Source organism: Xenopus tropicalis, chromosome 4 (assembly GCF_000004195.4).
Source record: "Xenopus tropicalis strain Nigerian chromosome 4, UCB_Xtro_10.0, whole genome shotgun sequence".
Lineage (NCBI taxonomy): Eukaryota > Metazoa > Chordata > Amphibia > Anura > Pipidae > Xenopus > Xenopus tropicalis.
In genome coordinates this window covers 96,045,978-96,068,372 of record NC_030680.2, presented here as the reverse complement: position 1 = coordinate 96,068,372, position 22,395 = coordinate 96,045,978, and the positions used below count along the sequence as shown (strand labels likewise).

Genomic DNA, 22,395 nt, shown 5'->3' with positions numbered 1-22,395 from the left:
ACAAGAATACTTTTAAATAAAGTAGTTTATTAGTGTGAATTGAGGGGGGAGGTTAAAAAGACACGTATATACAATAACCATTGTGATGCAGCAAGCAGCTAAATATCTGAGACGCCAACTGCACATATCCACCATTTCGGATTGAAAGTCCTTAGTCATGATGTAGCCTTTCTTCCGCCTCTTGTTACCATGGTGATAACAGTTGTGGAGACTGGATGTCACATGATGCGGGCGGCCGCAAGTCACCTCTCATTGCGACTGTGATGACGAGCAAAATGTGCGACAGCGCCGTGCAGTGGAAGAAGACCAGACAGCTCCTGGCAGCCGAGACACTGAGCCGAATTCATTGCTACAAGGACAAGCCGTAAACCCCAAATTGAAGGCCGGCCCCGTTCCGTGATCCTACGGTAGAGCTCGAACTCTCAGCTAAGGAAAGACACATAAGCAGAGCTGAGGGAAGAACATTTTCAGTCATCTAACGCAGAGGCCCGGCAGCACAAGCGCAGGCCCCTGCCCGGGGTTCTAACCTGATTTCATGTTCTGGTAGCTGGGTTCCTTTCCTTACACCCGCTTTGCGGTCCTACTGGGGCTGTCATGGCCTCCAACACAGACAGAGAGATGATTCTGGCCGATTTCCAGGTACAGAACCAGGGGGACCCAATGTAGCAACTGTATAGACATTTGTGCGTAGGGCTGTGTCAAAGGAATACAGTTATAACATTAATACCTCACAATCATTTTTTTCTTCTATAATCCCTGGCATGTTTTTTTTAGAAATATAGTGGTATTTTGCTAACTGTATCATGTGAGACCCTACTTTAGCTAATGTTATTCCACCAGTACTGGCCAGCTTGTTCTATTTACTGGGTCAGATATATGATATACAGAGGGTTGGGGGACCAAATCATAATAAAATTAGCATGTTATGAAAAGATTACAATAGAGCTCTTGAGCACTTACATTTGCAGTAAGTAGTCAGTTGGACAGCACTGGTCCATATGGATTTATCAGGGAAGTAGTACATCTTAGGTTAAGATCTCAGTAATCTTGTAAGGAGAAATGTAATTGACCACAACACTCCAGGTTTATTCTGTCTAAAGTCTGACACAGGATGTTGCAATGTTGTGTTGACAGCAGCTGGGGGTGAATAGTTTGGATTTGTGTGCAATATAAGGTTTAAATAAAGTCTCATACACCCTACAAAGGAGTCTAACATCAGTAGGTTTGACTGTGTGTGTGGAGGAAAAGTTGGGCTTGGGTGCATAAATAGATACTTCAGCCAAATACCTATTAGGGCTTATAACAATACTGGCCAGATCTGACCCAGTGCAGTAACCCATAGCAACCAGTCAGTCTTTTACTTTCTTACTTCTTCCTTTATCAGACTGGTCAAATCTAATTGCTAATATTTGATATAATGATGATTGGGGGGCCGATATGTTAAACATTATATGTAAAAAAAAAAAGACTGTAGAGTTCTTGGGCACTTTCATGCTGTAAGTACTTAGTTATACAACATTGGTCCGTTTAGATTTATCATTGAAGTGGTACATCATAGGTTATGTTATCTGTAATCTACTGGACAGATTTGAGCCAGTTTGGTAACCCATAGCAACCAGTCAGTCATTTTACTTTCTTAATTCTTCCTACAGCAGACTAGTTAGCAACAGATTAGTTGCTATAGATTACTGTGCTGGGCAAATGTGTCCATTGGATTATTAATTTAAATAGTAGGGATGCACCGAATCCACTATTTTCGGATTTGGCTGAACCCTGAATCTATTGTAAAAGATTCGACTGAATACCAAACTGAATATGAGTCCTAATTTGCATATGCAAATTAGGGCCAAGAAGGAGCAAAGATAACGGCAGTGAAAAATCTTCAACTTCTGTGTCTATGTGACAAAAAATCAAGTGATGAAGATGGAGTGTGAATTCAGCCAAATCCTGCTGAAAAAGGCAGAATCTTGGCAGAATACCAAACTGAATCCTGGATTCAGTGCATTGCTAACTAAATATATGATCAGGTTCAGTTTGTCTGCTAAAGATGAAGTATAAAACTTAGGTCCAACTTCATGTGTTGGTCTATGCACTCATAGTTCATTTACACAAAAGACACTCGCTGACTGCATCTATACCAGTGTCTGTACTGTGATTGATTCCGAATCCTTTTGAAAAGGGATCAGATTCGACCGAATTCCGAACCAAATCCAGAATTTAATGTATCCCTATATTTTATGTTGTCTCTTAGGTAGCCAAAAAAGAAAATGTTGTACCAAAAAAAGAATTTAATTAGAAAAAATTGTGGGGATTGGCAAACAGCAAACTTAATTATAGACTTAAATAATAAATGTTAATAATATTATTGGTAAAATCGGTTGATATAGAAGAGATGTATTACTATTTATTATAAATAAAACATCTGCTAGTCCTATGACAGTGTAAATGTACATAAGAATGTAGAACTCACGTGTCACTATCTAACATTCTTGTTCACATCACCTACTAATTGAAGACTAATAAAAGCAAGCAGTCACACTACATCTGTCATGACATCATAGGTGGAATTTAAATTATCTGACTTTTGTCTTAGTCCAATCGTATGTAACTGTTTCCTCATTCCAGAGCACTGCATCCTAATCTTTGCTGTGGATTTTGGCTCTTAGCCATTTTGCTGTATGGTCAGTTTTAGTACAGGTATCAGACCCCTTATCTGGAAAGCCATTATCCAGAAAGTTCTGAATTACGGAAAGGCCATCTCCCATAGACCCCATTTTAATCAAATAATTCACATTTCTAAAAATGGTTTCCCTTTTCTCTGTAATAATAAAACAGTACCTTGTACTTGATCCCAACTACGATTGGAGCCAAAACAATCCTATTGGTTTAGATAATTTCTTAGTAAACTTAAGGTAGGAGATCCAAATTATGGAAAGATCCTTTATCCAGAAAACCCTGGGTCCCGAGCATTCTGGATAATGGGTCCCATACCTGTATTGACATTAAACACTGCTAGTGAGTTGATTTTGTCATTAGCCCATGGATATTATGCTTATACTTTATGCTTATACTTTTTATGGGCGTTTACTCTTGTTCACTAGAGTGGTTAACGAAAAGGACAGTAAATTGCTATATTTTAGGTTTGTTGTAAGAATTATGAAAGGTTTACTCTTTACATAAAAACTATGTGATATTAACAATTCCTATTTTATTGCAAAATGTTTTTTGACAGGCTTACTCTCAGTGTTATTTTGGTAAGGTGTATTATATAGATGTGGGAAAATTGCAAATATACGTAAGGAATCACTTATTTATAAACCTGTTCTCCATAAAGCTTTGAATTATAGAAAGGCACAGAGTCCGTTTTAAGCAAATAATTAAAATTGCAATAATGAAACAGTACCTTTTACTTGATCCTAACTAAGCTGCATGAATCCATATTAGTGGAAAATAATCTGATTGGTTTTATTTAATGTTTAAATGGTTTTTTTTTAGCAGGCTTAAGGTACCAAATATCCGGAAAGCTCCAGGTCCCAAGCAGTTCTGGATAATAGTTTCTATTTCTATTAATATAGAATCGGAATTCTCTGGATTCTGTTTTCATGCTGAGAGGTGACTTTGGTTTTGCTGACACTCTCTGATGCCATGCTAATTGTTCTGACTCAGCCTGTAGTTACCAAGAGCAAGCAGATAATAGGAATGTTTTGTGGCAATTCATTGTAACTAGATGCCACCCTTTTTTAAGAGGAGCTTCCTTCCTGTTAATTAGAATTGGAATGTTTTGGTGAAACCTAAGTTATAAATAGTACATGGTAGAAAACACTCCTGTGCAAACATTTTAAAGCAGACTTTCTATAGAATCTTTTTAAGGGTTATATAAATGTCTAAAACGTATCTATCTATCTATCTGTCATGTTTTAAAGGAGAAGGAAAGTCTAAGTCACTTGGGGGTGCCAAAATGTTAGGCACCCCCAAGTGACTTAAATCGCTTAGCTTTTACCCCGGGCTGGTGCCCCTGTACAGAGAGAACAGCACCAGCCCGGGGTAGCTGCGATCGCTTCCTTCTTTCTTGTTCGCTGCGCGCGCATGCGCAGTAGAGTGAGAAGCCAAACTTTGAACAGAGAAGTCGGCGTTTCACTCTACTGCGCATGCGCCTGTCCCGGACAATAAGCAGCAGCGTGAATAGGGAAGAAGGAAGCGCTCGCTACAGGTACCCCTGGCTGGTGCTGTTTTCTCCTAACAGGGGCACGAGCTCGGGGTACAAGGTAAGCGATTTAAGCCACTTGGGGGTGCCTAACATTTTGGCACCCCCAAGTGACTTAAACTTTCCTTGTCCTTTAAATGATTTTGAAACAATATGCATAAATGCTTAAACCAGTGAACAGTGCTTTTTGTGTATTTGCAATAAGATGCAGTAGGATACTAAGGTTTAAAGAAACATTAACACCAAAAAATGAAATTGTATTAAAGTAATTAAAATATAATGTACTGCTGCCCTGCACTGATAAACTGGTGTGTTTGCTTCAGAAACACCATTATAGCTTATATAAACAAAGCTGCTGTGTAGCCATGGGGGCAGCCATTCAAGCTGGAAGAAAGGAGAAAAGGCACAGGTTACATAGCAGATAACAGATAAGCCCCGTAGAATATAATTGGTTTTTATCTTCCTTTTCTCCTTTAAATGGCTGCCCCATCTTCCTTTTCTCCTTTGAATGGCTACTATACAGCGGCTTTGTTTATATAAACTATAGTAGTCTTTTAGAGGCAAACGCACCAGTTGCACCTGTGCAGGGCAACAGTGCATTACGTTGTAATTACTTTTATGCACTTTAATTTTTTGGTGCTACTGTTCCTTTAAGGTGTACAGGTTCACTATGGACTGCTGTATTTATGCCTTGCTCAGCCTTCTTATTTTTAATTTCCTTTTTATAGCTTATATTGTGTATGGTACAGTGCTATTTTAAAGGGAGACAGGTATAACAATGTGAATGTCTGTCTGTTTGTAAGAAAAGGGGTGGACAAATAACTGATGCTAGGTTACAAAAAAAAAAAAATAACTGTACTTTTTGATCCCCTTTCTGTGCAGATTTTAATCTGCTTGCTATCATGTATGTCTATATGTATTGGCTTGACACTTGGTAGCAACTGTTCTGTTGTTGCTGTATCTGGCACGCATGCACTCAAATATATTGCTGGCCGTAATGGCAGTAACTGGTTACATTTTATAAGCAGCCTTTACGACTAAGGTTAAGTGTGCAGGCACATTCAGCTGATATTCTATATACACAAGAGCCCTGAATATCCTGTAAATTATGATTATAAATGGTGCTGTGTGATGTCATCAGTCAGGTCAGTCAGGTGCTTAGTCAGTGGCAGAACTACCGGGGGTGAGGAGGGTGTGGTAACTCCCGGGCCTGCACCCCTCATGGGCCTGCTGGGCGCTGGCACCGGTGCGTGTTCTAAACAAAAATGTGTCCGGTGGGGGGCCCGGCTGCATGCCCTGCACCTGGGCCCGGAGTTTTATAGTTACGATATTGTGCTTAGTGAAGTAATTTCTGTCACAACTCACAGAACTTGCTGAGCTCTCCTCTTTCTGACTGTGAAGATGGTTGAAGAGGTGCCTACTGCACATGCTTGCTGCCTCTGCTCCAGTGGAAATAAATTAGGCATGCCCAGTAGACACCTCTTCGACCATCTTCACACTCAGTGACAGGAGAGCTCAGCAAAGAAAAGGGGGCCGTATAGAGTCCTTTTAGGGGCTTTTATGATAAAAGGCTTACTTATCCTTTAAGTGGCTTTTTTTCTCCTAATAAGAAGGAAGGCTGAACTTTGCACACAGGTGCACAAGTGGATCTTTGGTTTAGGGACGCTCCAAATCAACGTTTTCGGATTTGCCCAAACCCTTGAATCCATCGTAAAGGATTCAGCTGAATACCGAACCGAATCCGAAACCTAACCGAACCGAATCCTGGATTTGGTGCATCCCTACTTGGATTGAATCAGAAACTCTTATTGGGCTATATCTAGGTGATTCACACTTTGGGCTACAATCACATCATGCAGGGGGCTTGTGCAATTTGGGTGGCTGCAAATGGCCTATATGGGCCAATACAGCCCCCTGCATTCTTCAATCGGATTAATGTCTGGACGAGTTTCTTTGTTGATCTGAAAAGGCAATTGTTTTGCTTCATATACAGGCTGGTGGTATTTTATTTTGGTCAAAGGTTTATTTGGCTTTCAGTTTTCTAATATAGGACTAATGAGGGAGGAGCTGTTTCAAGTGGCCTGACATGGCTTTTGAACAGACAGGGCAGTATTGCACATTGTAGGATGTTATGCTTTAATTATACTAGATTACTATTCTTGTACTAGTTTTTAAAGGGTTTTCCTATTTTAGCATATGCTATTCAGTGTATTTGTATTGTACTTTGTTTAAGAACGATCCTCTTACTCATGCAATGTTTCAGTTCGCTTTTATCTGTTCAAAAACACATTGCCTGATATCTGCATGTTGATTAAAGCTAGGTGATGATGGCTCTAAACTCCTACTTGCCTTAATGCCTAAATTATACTCAGGAAAAGTGAAATGACTGTTTTGAGTGAGTGTACTTTGTACCACTCAGACAGATCTACATAACTTGGAGTCACTGACCAGCACCGAATGGGAATTGAATGTAACAACCTTTGCTGGAGAGAGTACAACCATCAGCTGTACAGGCTAAATACCAATTAACTTTAAAGGAGAAGTAAAGTCATTTTGGCATTTTTTTGCCAATAGATTCGCCACATTAGTGCCAGAGAACTGGCAGACTCTGGCCACGGGAATGAAGGATTTTTCTGAGAGGGGAAGTCAGATACCCAAACAACATGTTTACAAAAAAGGAGTCAAGAAATCCTGTGTTTCTTTTGATAGAGGACTCAGTGCAGCATTTCTGTGAGTGCTTTTGGCTGTATTTACATAGAACTTTCTGATAAAGCTTACTTAGTTTTTACCTTTCCTTCTCCTTTACCCAGAAATAACGCTCCAATTGACAGGAAATCCCTGCTCCTAAACATTTCAGAAAACAGACCCTAGTTTGCTATTTGAAGATTTATTTTGGATAGTAAATATGGTTTTGGGGCATTTTTGACATTTGAAAGATAATATGTCAACTAGGGACAGTAGTGAGACTCAGCCCAGATGAAAAGGGCTTTAACTAAAGCTTTTTCCATCTGTCTGTCTTACATATCCACATTCTTTTACCACTGAAATAAATGGTCTTTTGCATCCTGTAATAGAATGCATGTCCACTTTTTTAGTTTCCACAAGCATGTGATGTCTGTATTGGTGAAGACATTGACAAAAAGAAAGATTTTGGGAAGAGGGAGGGCGTAATATATAGTTCACAGCAGCTATATCTGGGACAAATGTTTTGTACTCCAAAAAATCTTTCAAACCTTCAAAGGTAGTGATCCCTATTTTAGTTTATGTTCCTGCGGGGCCCCTGATAAGAGCTCTGAAATTGTGACACACATGTATGAGATAGAAAAAATAGAAAAAGAATGAATCTGGGCCTCATATAATTAAATCCATGTGCTAAAATCACACAACTTGGATCTTTTAACCCTGTAAAAAAAAAATACAAATGAGGAATATGAATACAGTACCTTCTTTTCTGTGAAGCTGCAAGGTATATGCTGTGTTTTAGCCAGGGTACGAATCCCTTTTGCATGCACCTTTGAATGGTTATTCAAGGGCAACTAAAGTCCTGGGATAATTTACAATAGCTTCTGTGTCATTGTGCTTCTGTGACTCTTTCCATTCCCAGACTTTGGCCATTAGATAGTGTGGCATGAGGCTTTAGCTTTGGGAGCCAGGTATTAATCACCAATTCAATCACTTCCAAGGTGGCAGAATAAAGGCTGTCTTTTGTTTGGGTGGTGCTTAAAACAAAAACAAGTTTTACAAACAGAACTATTACCCCTCACCCCGTACTTGCCATAGTAAGGACTTTTGGGTTTATTAATCAGTTTTTGAGTTTGTGAATTTGAGTTTGTTTTTCTATACCGCATAAGCTCGCATAGCAAATGGTCTCATATTAATAAGGAAAACTCGTTCAAATAAAAAACTTAAATATATTTAATTTTTTGACTCAAAAAATTAGCGTTTGAGAATATGGCTTGATATTGACATATTGACAACTCCCATTGACTTCGATAGAAACTTGGAATCTTTTACATTTTTTGCATTCGAGTTGTCAGGTTTTTTTGCACTTAATAAATACCAGATTTTCGAGTTTTTTAAGCACAAAAAAACTTGAATTGAGAAAAAAATCAAACTTGACCGTTGATAAATCACCCCCTTAGGGTCATGGTAGATAGTGGTGATATTCATAGACTGGAGGATAGAAATTGTTTTTTTTCTGTTACCCTGGGGCCTTAAAGGAGAAGGAAAGTAAGCTATATCAGAAAGGTCTATGTAAATACAGCCATAAGCACTCACAGAAACAGGATTTCTTGTCTCTTTGTTTTCCTGTGCCAGAGTCTGCTCAGCTCTCTCCTCTATCCCCTCTTCTGCTCCCCCCTCCTTCAAGAATGATAAGCACTCCCTTCCCCCCTTAGGAATGTGTGATCTGAGCAGGATCTCAGCAGGAAGCTTCCTCATTGTCTTACTAACTGAGCATGTACACAGGTCTTGGTGAAGGAGCGAGGCATTATGGGAAGTTTCTTTACAGAGATCAGTGTTGTTTTTCCTATGAGGCTTCTGACCATCTGAACAGGAGAAATATGGGGAGACTTAAGGTGACGGTATGCCTGCATCTTGAGATTTACACTTTAACACTTTATTAGCCTTTCATTCTCCTTTAAGATTAGAGTACATAGGTAAGAATGGGGCATTTATTTGTTATTCCATCTACCCATGTAGCTTGGAAAATACTCCATTTAAAACTTGTCGAGATCATGTAAAAGTCAATGGCAGATGTCCCTTCTCTGGAAGATTTTTTTTTGCTTCTAAATAAAAGTGAGACAAATTAGAGCTATGTTAAATCTGTCTCTTAGTAAATCTCTGTGTACATTTATATTTCCAAGAGTAGTTTTTTAGTGTCTATCGCTTTAAGATACCCATCCCATAAGCCCACGTGGCACAAAAACCCACTTATCTGACTAATTGGTAAATTCAGTATTTAAAGCTTTCTACCCATACAGTTTATATATTGGCCAGTGAACCCTTGCTCTTGGCAATGGTCGTAAAATGTCAACTTGATGCTCTGTTTTTGGTCAGCCAATGCTGAGTGCAGTTGAACCAGACTTTGATTGCCCAAATTGCTTGGTAGTGGTAATTATGAATGGAAACAAAATGTATTTAAAAAATAAATAAATAAAAATCAAATAGGTTGGAGTAGTGTCAGTGGCCAACCTGATGCCTCCTATTCATATTTAACTTTGCTGATTGGCTTTGTTTAATACATTTCATACTGTGTGCTTGTTTGGTTTAGTGCAGTAACTGATACCCTTACTAACTGATTTGTACCATTGGTATATGCAGACTTTTTAGTCTGAATGAGGCCTATCTTTTGTATATTTTAAAATAACATGGCCAATGTAAGTCACACAACACTAAAACATATTTAAATACATGTGCTTATTTATATTTTTAATCAGTAAACCCCTCATTTAAAAAATGTATACAAATGAGCCTTAAAATATCCCACACACCTGCTTTTTGATGACATTTCTATTTTTATTCACCGACAACACTGCCAGCTCAAACAAACCTATTCCAGATGTGTTTCCAATGCTTGTGAGGAGGGAAAACACATTTATGTAAAGGTTTTAACTCCCTCACCACTGCATACTTGCCTATATTGTTTCTCCCTGTATGGTGGCTACAATGGTATTCTGCTTTTCATCTTGTTGACCCTAGATGCTGGAGGCAGAAACCTATTAGGAACTATAATCACAAGCATTTTTTGGCCTTTGTTAGTTCATTCATATGTCATGGAAGTGCTGTAAATTTCCAATTGCTTTCTTAAAGAGGTTTGCTCCTTATTAAGATAATCTATGATTTGTGCTCTCTGTGAAATCTTTGCACCCTGCAGATTGAACAAAAATGTCCATTGTTCTCCATATTTGATTACACATGATGTATTTAAGTTTGTATGTTACATGTTGCAATATGCTGTATAGTTTTTTTTACAATGGGCAAGTAATACTATTTAGTTAGTTTCTGTCAACCTGTAGGTGTTTGGAATGTGCTGGTCTGTTATGACCAGACTGACGGTAACATGGCCATTCTAAAATATACTTAACAACACCCCTGCTTTATTATCTGCTCTACATTTAATGAATTCAGTATGAGAATCGGTTTAATTTCAAGAAAATGTAATTCTCTCTTTGGGGCAGGACGTGGTAAATGTGGAGCATTATTTTATGTAAGATAACATCAGGCTCTTAGTAAAGGTACAGTGACCATGGCGATGTCGGTGATTATATAGTTTACAATGTGCAAGTTCTACTAGCATTAAAATCTCAATTTGAACTTTTAGTTGGTAGGCATCTATCATAAATAAATTACTTGATGGTTTCGGTAAACAGCAATAAAACCTGTACTGAATTATTTCAGATCCTGTAGAAATCATAAATATGAATTTAGCTTCAAATTTTTTGTATTTATAATCACTTACAAATTCCTAAATGCTGGCCATTTCCAGGCAGCTGCATTCCTTTATTCACACGGACTGATATGGGAGCTGTGTTGGATATCGTTCAATGCACAGAGCCCTGTTTTTGGTGCAGAAGTGTTGGAAGACAGGTGCCCTTATTACTGCACTGATCTGGAGTAAAATGTTAATGTTCAAAAAAACTTGTCATATCACATATCAAAAATAAATCTATGCACATCTTTACCAGAAAATGGGACAGTGCTTACTTAATTTGTTGCTTCTAAAAACCTACAGCTGCATAGGTGGATCAGTAACTGATGAGTAAAATACTCAGTTATGTAATAGGTGACATTTGTGGATGTCCCAAAAACCTTATATGTTAGTGGACCTTTTTGAATAAATTGATTGAATAAAAAAGTGTGTTACTAGTTATGCAAATGACTGCCGTAAGTATGTTGCTATTTATGCTGTATATTTAAAAGATTAAAGTTTTACTAAAATTTTACTAAATGCTGAGCAATTTATGCTTTAAAGTTATACTTTTCTGACTATTATCCTCTGCTCCCTCTCTTCTAGGCATGTACAGGCATTGAAAATATTGATGAAGCTATAACACTGCTCGAACAAAACAACTGGGATTTAGTAGTAAGTTTTTCTCATTTTAATCCATTGCTTATCAAAAAAGCCCAGAAAAGTGTATAGAAAATAATATGTGCATTGATATGTCAACCTCCTCTCTCAAGACACAGACATTTCTATTCAATTAGGTTCATTGCTGCTGCTTAGCTATATCACCCCATAGGAAAGAAAAACATTTAACTACTTAAAGTAGTTCTGACAAACTGGTATATTTGTCAGTGTAGGAAATACATTGTTAATTCACCAGTTCATTAAAACACTTTCCTTACTGAATAAAATGTGATAAAAAAAAAATGTGATAAAATTACATCTGCTGGAAATCCATTAAGATTCTCCTCTTCATTTTTTTAAATAAAAATCTGCTCCTTATTCCTTGCAGCGATAGTCCTTCACTTACAGGTGTTCCTAATTTATAGGATAATACATGGTATGTGAGCTCTCAGTGAACTGGTGGAGGTGAAGCAGTGAGCCCTCTGGGTGGTATTATGAGAAGTGTGTCACGTGCACTCATGGCTTGTTTAAAGCATGTGCAACTTTCCAATGGAAAATATAAATGTTCCCTGGAGGTGCAGGATTAAAATCAATGAAAATGCCTAACAGGTTCAGAGGATGTTTTACTGTGAAACCCTTCTGCTGACAAATTGTTGCTTTTGTTTAGTACTGATCCACTTTGCCAGTTTTTGTTTATGTATCTTTATTGTGTTTGCCTACGCTACTTTTGCCATGCATGGAACACATTTTAAATATTTATATTCCAGTGTTAGAAGTATGAAGGTCATGATAAAACAAAGTATGAAGAAGCAAGGAAAATGCGTAGTCATTTATATACCCAACTGTCATTTTAAAGTCGATTTCATTTTTTAAATGGGTGAGGCCCAGCTTAATAAATTAAATACATTTCCATGAATGGCAGTCATTCACACAAAAAGGTAACTTTTTGTATTTTCGTACAAAAGCCAGTGTCAACCTGTAAAGCCACAAAGCAAAGAAATATCTTCCAGTTGTAAAAGGGACATCTGCCACTGACTTCTACATGATTTTGATTGGTTTTAGATGGCATATTTTTCCATTCAGATTTGTTGCATAATACATTTCAACAAAACCAGGGCTTCCTCCAGTAAATGCCCCCTTTTGAGTTGCAAAACTGTAAGGCCTTCTAGCTGTTGTTGGCTGTGTTCAACGTTATAACTAGAAACTCTTATATTGTAACTGAGACATCTAGTGGTCAAAAGTGAATCAAACTCTGGAACTTTTGTTTTCATTTTTACACTTTCAGTGTGTTAAAGATGTGTAGCTAAATTGATAAAACAGAATTTGTTCTTATTTTACTATTAGGGATACACAAAATCCATTATTTTTTGATTTCCTAAATACAGAATGCAAAAGTGAACCGGCACTTGCATATTCACATTTGAGCAGAATTCCTCAAAATGCATCATATCCCCCAAAAGTTGTCACATTCAAGGCATAAAGACTTGGTTTGGTTGAATGTATCCCAAACTAAATCTTGGATTTGGTGTATCTCTGCTGAACTTTATTATCCCACAAAAGAAAAATGACTGCACCTACTGTAAAATAGAAATGTATTCAGAAATTATATTGGCTGTTCTTTAGAATCAGAGTACCCAACTTCGTAAACATGATGGTGTCGTAAGTTTAAGGTGCAAAAGTGATTATGAATATGTCATAAGGGTGATGTAAACCCTAAAACAAAATCTGCCTAATTGAGTTGCTTAATTCTAACCAACAGCTTAAATTACATTTATTAAATATTTTCAGTTGTTCGTTGTAAATAATAGCAAATGAAAACCATATTGAGATGCCTTGGAGGTGCTGACTTAAAAACTGAATCTGCAGGAACTGGAGTAAAGCTGCAGCTTCTCTCACTTCCTCCTCTGCTGGTGCACCATGCTCCCACCAACATGATGCACTGTAATTTCAAATTTTTAGTTTAGACTCTTCCAGTGTGACTAAGGAGACAAAAGGGCAATAAGGTTAAAATTAGTTGCACTGCCAGAATAAATTTGGGTATACATAAAATTTGTATTGGCTATATTTGTAGAGCACATGAGAGATACACAAACACTTTTGTTGGGACTGTGTAACTGTTACACAGTGATCCCAACCTTTTATACCCGTGAGCCACAGTTAAATGGAAAAACTTTTGGAGAGCAACACAAGCATGAAAAAAGTTCCTGGATGTGCCAATGAGAGCTATAATTGGCTATTTGATAGCCCCTATGTTTACTGGAAGCCTACAGAAAGCTCTGTTTGGCAATCACATTGGGTTTTTATGCAACCAAAGCTTGTCTCCTAACTGGAAATTCAGAAGTAAGCACCTGCTTTGAGACCACTGGGAGCAACATCTAAAGGGCTGGCAAATAAGATGTTGCTCATGAGCCACTGGTTGGGGGGTGTAACAAATGGGCCTTTATTGAAATACCTTTTTTCCTATTTACGCTTGGTTGAGATTAAAATTCCAGTACCTAAAATACTGTTGTGATACCATTAGTACAGAAACTTATTTGAAAATACAGAATCACAATGCTCATGTATAGTTGTAAGTCAGGGAAGAAATAAAAATAATATACCAAATCAGATTTCAAAGCATGTGCTGTAAAGCATTTTTTCATTTGTACCTCATTTACAGAGTAAGTAACCCTTGCCAAGGTTCACATCAAGTGAGCTGTCATCATCAGAGAAAACAATGTTCAAAAACATTTGTATACAAATGGTGAAACCTCTACAGACTAAATTGAGCCTGCTAACTGTGTTGTATGAGCAGCTACTCCTGACAAGAATTTGCTAAATATTTTCCATTATGTAAGGGCAATTTTCTCTTTTAAATTATTCTCATTTATTATACAAAATACATGTGTTTCTGTGAAAATAAAATGGATTTGTTGCTTGAATAAGTGATTTGTCTGAGCTCAAGTTCAGAACTAATTGTACGACTTAAGAAGGGAACAACTATGATGATGTAAGCATATAGGAAGTTCTCAATGTGTCAGGTTCAAAATAGGCCACTCCCTTCCTTTCAGAAAACTGATCAGAGAGACAAGAGACGGACTGACTGACGGGTATAAAAAGTAGATTTTATAGTGGCCTTTTTACTTATTATTATTTTTCGTATTTTCTGACACTCTGATAGCATTGTTAATGGTTTAAAAGATTTGAACATTGAAGGTGAACAATGCCTTTAACAAATGTAAAAATGGCACCACCCCACTATGTTACTAAGGATAATTAGTGCAAAAGCAGAATGAAAGATTATAATAAAAATAAACCTTTGACTTAGTTAAAAGAAACTATTCCACATGGCATTTTTGGGAGCAAAATAGAAACCTCATAGGTTAGCTTGGTTGCTCCTGGTGACAATCTGCTTTTTGTGAATAATTCAGTGCAGAATTTTTAACCTATGGGATTTCTATTTTGTTTCCACAAGTGCCACATGGAATAGCTTATTTGAATGCAGACTGTTAAAGGTTACTTTTCATTGTAATCTTTAATTCTGCTTTTTCCACAGTGGGTGGTGCTAAATTGTTTTTATTTTTTTTTCATTTTGATTTGGAACTGATTACACTATTATATTGACAAACAGAAGGGAACTGATGAACAAACCAGGCTAGATAATCAGGTAACTGATGTTATTAAGGACGATTCTTACTGAGAATCTTTTTGTATCTAAAACTATGTTTATGATACCAGCTCTTTAGAGCGGGGGGGTCTGAAAAATGTTGTTTTTAGGGAAAGCATTATGTCCCCTTTGCCTTTCCCCATCTGCCTGATTCAAGTGGGCACATCTTATAGTTAATGAAGCAGCTTCAAATTTCTGAGTATTACGGCATCATATAAAGTTGGTACTGAGGTATACAGTTCTGAAAGTTTACTGTTGTAATGCAAAAATTTGCTTCTTTTATTTTAAAAAGCTTGTATGAGATTTGTTGCTTTGATTTAGTGATTTTCTATTTTCAGGCACCAATGAGTTAGAAATTGGATAATAAATATGATTAGAGTGGTCCATAGACATCATGTAAATTCAAAGTACAGACCCCTCCAGCTGTTGTTGGACTAAACCACATACAAGTATAGCATCTTTATAGCCCCAAGGAAAAATGCATAAAAATAGATCTGGAGAAATATTAAATCTCAAGGACATTTCGAGATTCTGTGCCGCATATTTTTTTCTTGTGTCTGGCCTATAACACAGCTTTAGTTTGACCCACCCATATATTCATTTACAGAAGTCATGCCATTCACTCACACACAAAAACAACATACAGTAAAACTGCTGTGCCTTTTAGGAAATATATATATATAGCATGCAGAAAGAGCATAGAGCTTTTATGAAATGCTGGTGACCGTTGGTTGTTGAGCTCTGGTTTAAAAATGTTAGAAAGCCAAGTTCATGGTTATTTATTTATGAAAATAGTAGCTATTAGGGGATTGCAGAGCTGGGACTGGCTCCCTCCCTCCCTCCTTTCCACTGTTTTCCTTGCACAATCGCCAAGTAGAAAAATGCAGAGTCATCATTCAGGCAACAAGCGAATAGATTGCTCCACAGTGTAATGAAAACTGCTTTTATTTCTGCCTATAGAGAGCTCTTTGTGTCACAAACATGCGCTGAGCTCCAGCCTTCTGCACTGTTTAATAGTTTGACAGGATGCGGTCACTAAATGAATACAGTCATACATTTTCTGTGACGTGAGTTATCAGGTATAGAACTACATTAGATACGAGTACTTCAGCAGAGGAATTTAGACTGAGTGTGATCCTTTGGAAGATACATGAAGGTTTGTCTGTTATATACAGATCATGTGCTGCAGTAAGGTCTTCTGCCTTAAAGGAGACATATTTGATAAATGGTAAAAAAAACCTTATGTTGTAGGCAATTATGAATAATATATGGTGCTGGTTTAATTTGGGCTAAAAATTAATCCTGTCTGTAAAAATGGCCCCTTTATTGGAAATCCTGTTTGTGTCAGTGTTTCAAATGAAGAGTGGGCGTGTCCTAACAGTCCCTGCCAGAAGCACAGCAGGAGGGGGAGAGCCAATCCACAGCCTTGCATTCATACAAGCAAAGACAGGCTTCAGTTCCCTATCAGGTCAGCTTAGCTGCTGATTGGTTCCTAAAGAGGATCTGTTGCATCTTTGGCATGAGGGGTATTAATATACTTAATACCTTAGTGAATGTCTGCTACTGTGCTGTGACAGATGGCCTTAGTTGAATGTGTATGTGCAGATCTTGACTTGGGTGTCCACGCCTTAGAGGATGTTGCTATTGCATTCTTATTTTTTGTTCTGCAAGCTTCTTGTTTGGGCTTTTAACTGCCCTTTGGTAGCAAGGTCTTAATTACCCTATTTACCAGGCAATAATTACAGTTTATCTATTTTTTTTGGTTGCCATGATCAGTGATCCTGACAACCATATAGCATTTTCTTCTTTTTTTAATAAATTCAAGGTTATTGGACACAGTGAATCTGAAAACCGTACACAAATTAGGTTGATAATACATTTTCAGTTGCATTCTAGTGTGGTATCTGGGTTATTTTCAGATCGGGATCCCCACCACCATGCCACCTGGTAATATAGGAGGACATCTTGGTGTTGCAGGCCCTCCTCTGTTAACTGGTAGTTGTAGTTTGGCAGCGCTGATTCTAGGTTGAGATGAGCCCCAGTACAGTTAAGATGAAAGGGGCTGAATTTTGAGAAACTTGTGAAGGGATTTTAACAGGGCTTTGCCGGAAAATATAGTGAATGTTCTTAGGATAAGAGCTTAATGCATCTGCTTAGGATCTAAGCTTAATGCATCTGCTTAGGATCTAAGGTAGCCTACTCTTAGCTTTAACTTTGTTTTCTAGCACATTCAATACAGGAGAGACATTAAAGGACAGGTAAAGCCTACATTTGCCTACAATGTATATCAGTTGGGCACGCCTCCCCCACCCAAATGGCATTATTTATACTGCATATATCCCCTCTACTTTCCAGCACCATCACCTCCACTTTCCAGCACCATCACATTTTCCTAAACCAAGTAGCAGCTTTCACCTGGTGGCCATTTTTCTCTGATAATTGGATACATTTAAATCTGCAAACAGCATACACACACACACAGACCCTTATTCAGCATACATTTCATCAAGAATACAGGCTCACACAGGCAGAACTGTCTTTGATAAAAGTTCTGCTTTGTTTGAGCTGAGCTCAGGAGAGTTGGTGGGGAGAAAAAAAACTGAAGCAGACAGCTAGAGCTGAGTTTCTATGGGAACCAGCAATGCCATCTCTTTACTGGCTGCTAGACTGGGGGGCATTTTTAGTAATCTGAGTTTAGAACAATTGAGCATGCCCACAAGCCAATAGCCAAAGCAAATTCCTGAGGGAGGGAGCCGAGTGGGTTACAGGAGGAGAAGCAAATCTAAGTTATTAAGGAGATGTTGCAGCCTTACTATTAACCTCTGGGCAACCAGTGTGGCAGGTATTGAAATATTTCAAAGAGGCTGTTCACTGATTACATTTTTGTGTGTGGGGTTTACATGTCCTTTAAGCTGCGTAAATCTTTGAAGGTCAACTTGCTTGGTTATGCCTAAGGGCCGTGGCAGATGGGGAGATTAGTGGCCGGGGTGACTAATAATCTCGATATGCCATCCCACCGGCTTGAATGTAAATCGCCGGTGGGATGGCATGTGCGGCGCAGCGATTTCCCAAAGTTGCCTTGAGTGGAAGCCCATGGAAGCCCAGATAGGGCCGTGGCTGTGCTTGTTTATACTAAGGGCAGTGGCACAGGGTGAGATTAGTTGCCCGTAATTAAATCTCTGCTACCGCGGGCGACTAATCTCTCCCCATAATGCCTTCCCACCAGCAATAAAGTGAATCACGCTATGCCTGGCAGAAGTGTCCCTTCTTCTGTTGCAATGAACATTTTTGTTAAACATGGTACTCATGCTAATATATTGGCATATTTTCCATACCACTCTATTGGAAGCCAATCTAGACATGGAGTTTTGCCTGGTGGAAAGGAGCCTATGGCTTCCAATACCTCCTGTACACTAAAGCTGGCCATACATGCACCGGTGATAACGTACGAGACCTTGTTTCATACGATTTTCGGTGCGTGTATGGCAAGTCGGCGAGTCGACCGATATCGCAGGAGTCTGCTGATATTGGTCGACTCGCCGATCGGCCAGGTTAAAAGATTTTGATCGGGCGCCATAGAAGGCGCCTGAGCAAAATCTGCTGTCAGGGCTGAATCGGCAGAAGGAGGTAGAAATCCTATTGTTTCTACCTCCTTATATGCCGATTCAGCCCTGAACGTTAGTGGCGGATTTAAAGATCGCAAATTGCCACGTGTGTGGCCACCTTAATAGGTGTTTTAAGTTCCTGTCTTTTGGTGATCTTGAGGCCTGGGATATCCGTATTTATTCTCAATATAATCCCAAAAGTTCTTCTTACTGATGTGGAGTTAAATTGATAAAGAACAGAATAGTATTTCTAAAAGTGCATATTTGCTTAAGCTGTGTCAGATAGCAAGTTGAAAGCTGGAAAAAGGGAGAATATGAATGCTAATAGTTCAGAAAACCATAAAATAAACAATAAACCAATGAAAAAGTTGTTAAGAAGGCACTCATAAATAAGATGAGCATTCTGTAGTCCAGTGTCCAGAATTGCTGTAAATAAGAGATAAGCAAGTCTAGATGTTGCCTATATGAGTCTAGCAATTCTTAACTGTAGGGTATACGGCGTTGTGCTTCATATAATCTATTTGTATCCATATCTTTCATGACTCCCTCCTATGATACTAAAGGGCATTTTCTTTTACATTTTTGTCTTTAGGAGTCTGCTGTGGCCACTTTGTTTTTAGCCTACTAAAATGCATTGCTTAACTGTAGTTCTGTGTGCCATTTCCCTTAGGGCTTAAAATGTAAAAATCAAAGAAAACAAAGTACAATGAATTGCAGCCAGGATTGTCTGTAACAGACTTGTAAAGACTCTTTTTCACCACCGTATGGATATGTAGTAGTATTGTATTACTGATTCGCCATGTGTGCTGAACTGTCTGTATTATAATGATAAATTGTTTTAAATTGTACCCTAGTCAGATCAGCGTTTTAATTGGGCACACATAATAAAAATAATAGTTGTAGATATGTACTTTACAGTGTTTATATCATAGTTGTCTTGCAGGGGTAGCCCTGGAGTAGCTTAATATTTAGTACTTGTCATGCAAGTAAATGGCATACTTGTCATACATTTTACAACAGTAAATTGTAGTTAAAGGAACTTGGCAGCTGGTTTCGTTTCTTTTTTCTAAGGGGTCATTTACGAATGGTAGATTTTTTTGAATGATTTGTGGGGGGTTTTTTCGATCTCGTTTTATTTCATTTTTTCTTTAGCAATGTATTATGCAACAATTGACAAATTCTAATGCAAAAATACGCCATCTGAAACCTGTTCAGATCATGTATAAGTCAATGGCAGATGCCCCTTACAACGGAAGATCTTTCTTTGCTTTGTGGCTTTTGTATGACTATGAAAAAGTAACGGTTTTTGTGTGACAATACAAAAAAGTTGCAGTTTTTGCGTTTTTCCTCATCTTTGTTTATTTATACTTTTTCAATTTCAATCTTTTGATAAATGACTGACATTTGTGGAAATGAGTTTGATTGTGGTTTAAAAAAAACCCATGAAAATTGCAGTGTTAGTAAATGACCCCTGAAATGTTAAAAATGGCATAGTAATATTAATTATAATGTGCTCATATTGCTTAAACTATGCATGCAAATGTAAAGATACAAAAATAATAAAAAAAAACTGTTCATAAATCAAGGCCTAAATCTCTTCTACTTTGTAAACTTAAAGTATGTCTGGGTGTTAGGATAATTGAATAACTTATTTGTAGTATGCTCCTTACCTCACACCCTCTGTGCTTATCGGGTAAGCTGGCTTATACTGACATGTCTCTTTCATTTGCAGGCAGCAATAAATGGCGTTATACCACAGGAAAATGGTATATTACAGAGGTATGTATAACCACAACTTTTCAAATAACTTGAACCAATATATGCATATCTGTGTTATATCCTTTTAAATATTAAAAATTAAAAGTAAAAATGTTTAAAAAAAAAAAAAAAATCATGTGCATAAACGAGTCTGTTTCCATGAGCTTTGCAAACATGTGTATAATGCGCAGGTATATTTACAGATATTTACTTTCAGTGAATAACTTCATAAAAGCACCTCCAAAATTCATCATTTATCATTTATCAATATAACAAAAATAGTTTTTACCATCTTCGCCTGTAGATTTTTCCTGGTGCAGTTTAAAGTATTGACTAGTCTGATGTTTGATGATATAATTCTAACTGCGCTACAGGACTTGAAGGTTGTTGTTTATTGGCTGCTATGGGTTACTATAGTGCAGCAAAGGTTCAGTCCAAATGCATAAACGATAATCACTGTTTTGAGACCTTTAGTACTATTTTTGCATAAAAAGCTGCTGAATCGTCTCTCAAAAATTTTGAACAGTGCATATTTCATGTTTTACGTAAAGGCTGTGACTTGTATAATAATAATGTGCTGGTTTCCAGTGGAGCCCTCTTATATGGTGAAACAGTAGAAAGAATGAGGGAGCTCAGGCAACCCTATGTTTACAGTGTTAAAACATAAATTTAGAAGGTAGGAAGGAGCAGCAAAAAGTGCTGCAAAATCTGTATTGGTCTCACATGTTTCAGATCACACTGAACCATTCTCAAGTGTCTGTGTTTGCAGTGAAACATGTCATATTAAAGTCTAATGCCAAAAAATGGCAAATTTTGACACATTTAAGATTGTATATGCAGAGAAGCTGACTATCTGTGGGCATATTTTTGGCTGTCTCTCTGTTATTCCCAAGCCATTCAAGTCACACAACCCTTTATCCTTATACTAGGCTCTACTCCACCTAAGTCCAGGGAATAAACTAAACAGACAATGTATAATCTTTCTACAGATATGTGCAAAGTAATGCTTCCTTTTAATTATCAGATAAAAACTTTAACAAGACTGTGTTTTAGGCAACTCATGCTTATGTTGTGTGTACTGCCACTGCCCTGTCCTAATACACCAATACTTGCAGTGGCTTGGGACACATTTTAAAGGAGACATATACAGGAATGGGATCTGTTATCCGGTAACCCATTATCCAAAAAGTTCTGATTTAGGAAAGGCCATCTTCCATAGATTCCATTTTTTTTGCAGTGATAAGAATTGTTTTTTTGGCTGTTTACTGTTAATTGGTTCTGATCTTAAGGTTTAGATTTATTATTATTCGAACCTGGTGTTGGGGCTTATTGTAAGATAATACATTTTATTATTTATTTATTAATTATTTTAGTAGAGTATAAGAAACTTGCCAGACTTTAGCATTGACAGATAAGATACTACTACTGCTTGCTATTGATTACTAGGCCTTGTAAAAACTATGACATTGAAGAAGGTAGGATTGAGCCTTTTGTTCTTTTCTTCATGCAAAATTATAGAATTATCATTGGTCTTCTGTTTTTTATTTTTAGTAATTTATTATTTTTTTTTTTTAGTGAATACAGCGGGGATGCCTTGCCAAATCCAGTATTTAGTACTGCTGCCCAAACAGCCACCACGGCTGCTTCTACTTCCCCTCCCTCATCCTCCACTTCAGCTTTTCGTCCTGTGGTTCCGTCCCGGCAGATTGTTGAACGTCTGTCACGAATGCTGAACTTTAACGTTGAGTACAGAGACAAAACAGCGGATGTAGTTCTAGAAGACAGCTGCACTGTAGGTAAGACATGAAGCTTAAGCAATTTGCTGTAGGTAAGGAAAAAAGCTTAAGCAATTGAGTGTCAGATATTAGCAAAGCTTTATAGGGGACCTGGGAAACTTTGCTGTGTATATCGGCAAGCTGATCTGATATAGTGATCACCTGATATGCTCATTATTCATGATGCAGATTGTGATATAGCTCATTAAATACAAAATACATCTTAGGGTTGAGACTGGGCATTGACTGCATGTTTGTGTTTAAGGGCAATGACGCATAGGGAAAATACTGATGTTAAGCTGCCTACTATGGCAATCACTTGAAGACAATGGGTTTCC

General features: G+C 37.7%; 1 protein-coding gene across 2 annotated transcripts in view; it reads left to right on the top strand.

Annotated features, from left to right (window-relative positions):
- Window positions 1–232: 232 nt before the first annotated feature.
- faf1 (Fas (TNFRSF6) associated factor 1) overlaps window positions 233–22,395 on the top strand; it is a 120,612-nt gene continuing 98,449 nt past the window's right edge. Inside the window, exons 1-4 of one of the 2 annotated variants that reach the window (XM_031900950.1) lie at window positions 233–639; window positions 11,220–11,288; window positions 20,257–20,303; window positions 21,858–22,078. In XM_031900950.1, the coding sequence (XP_031756810.1) occupies window positions 595–639; window positions 11,220–11,288; window positions 20,257–20,303; window positions 21,858–22,078 (382 nt within the window). In that variant the 5' untranslated portion in view covers window positions 233–594. The remainder of the gene's footprint in view (window positions 640–11,219; window positions 11,289–20,256; window positions 20,304–21,857; window positions 22,079–22,395) is intronic. The other variant, XM_002931419.5, reaches the window with a different exon arrangement.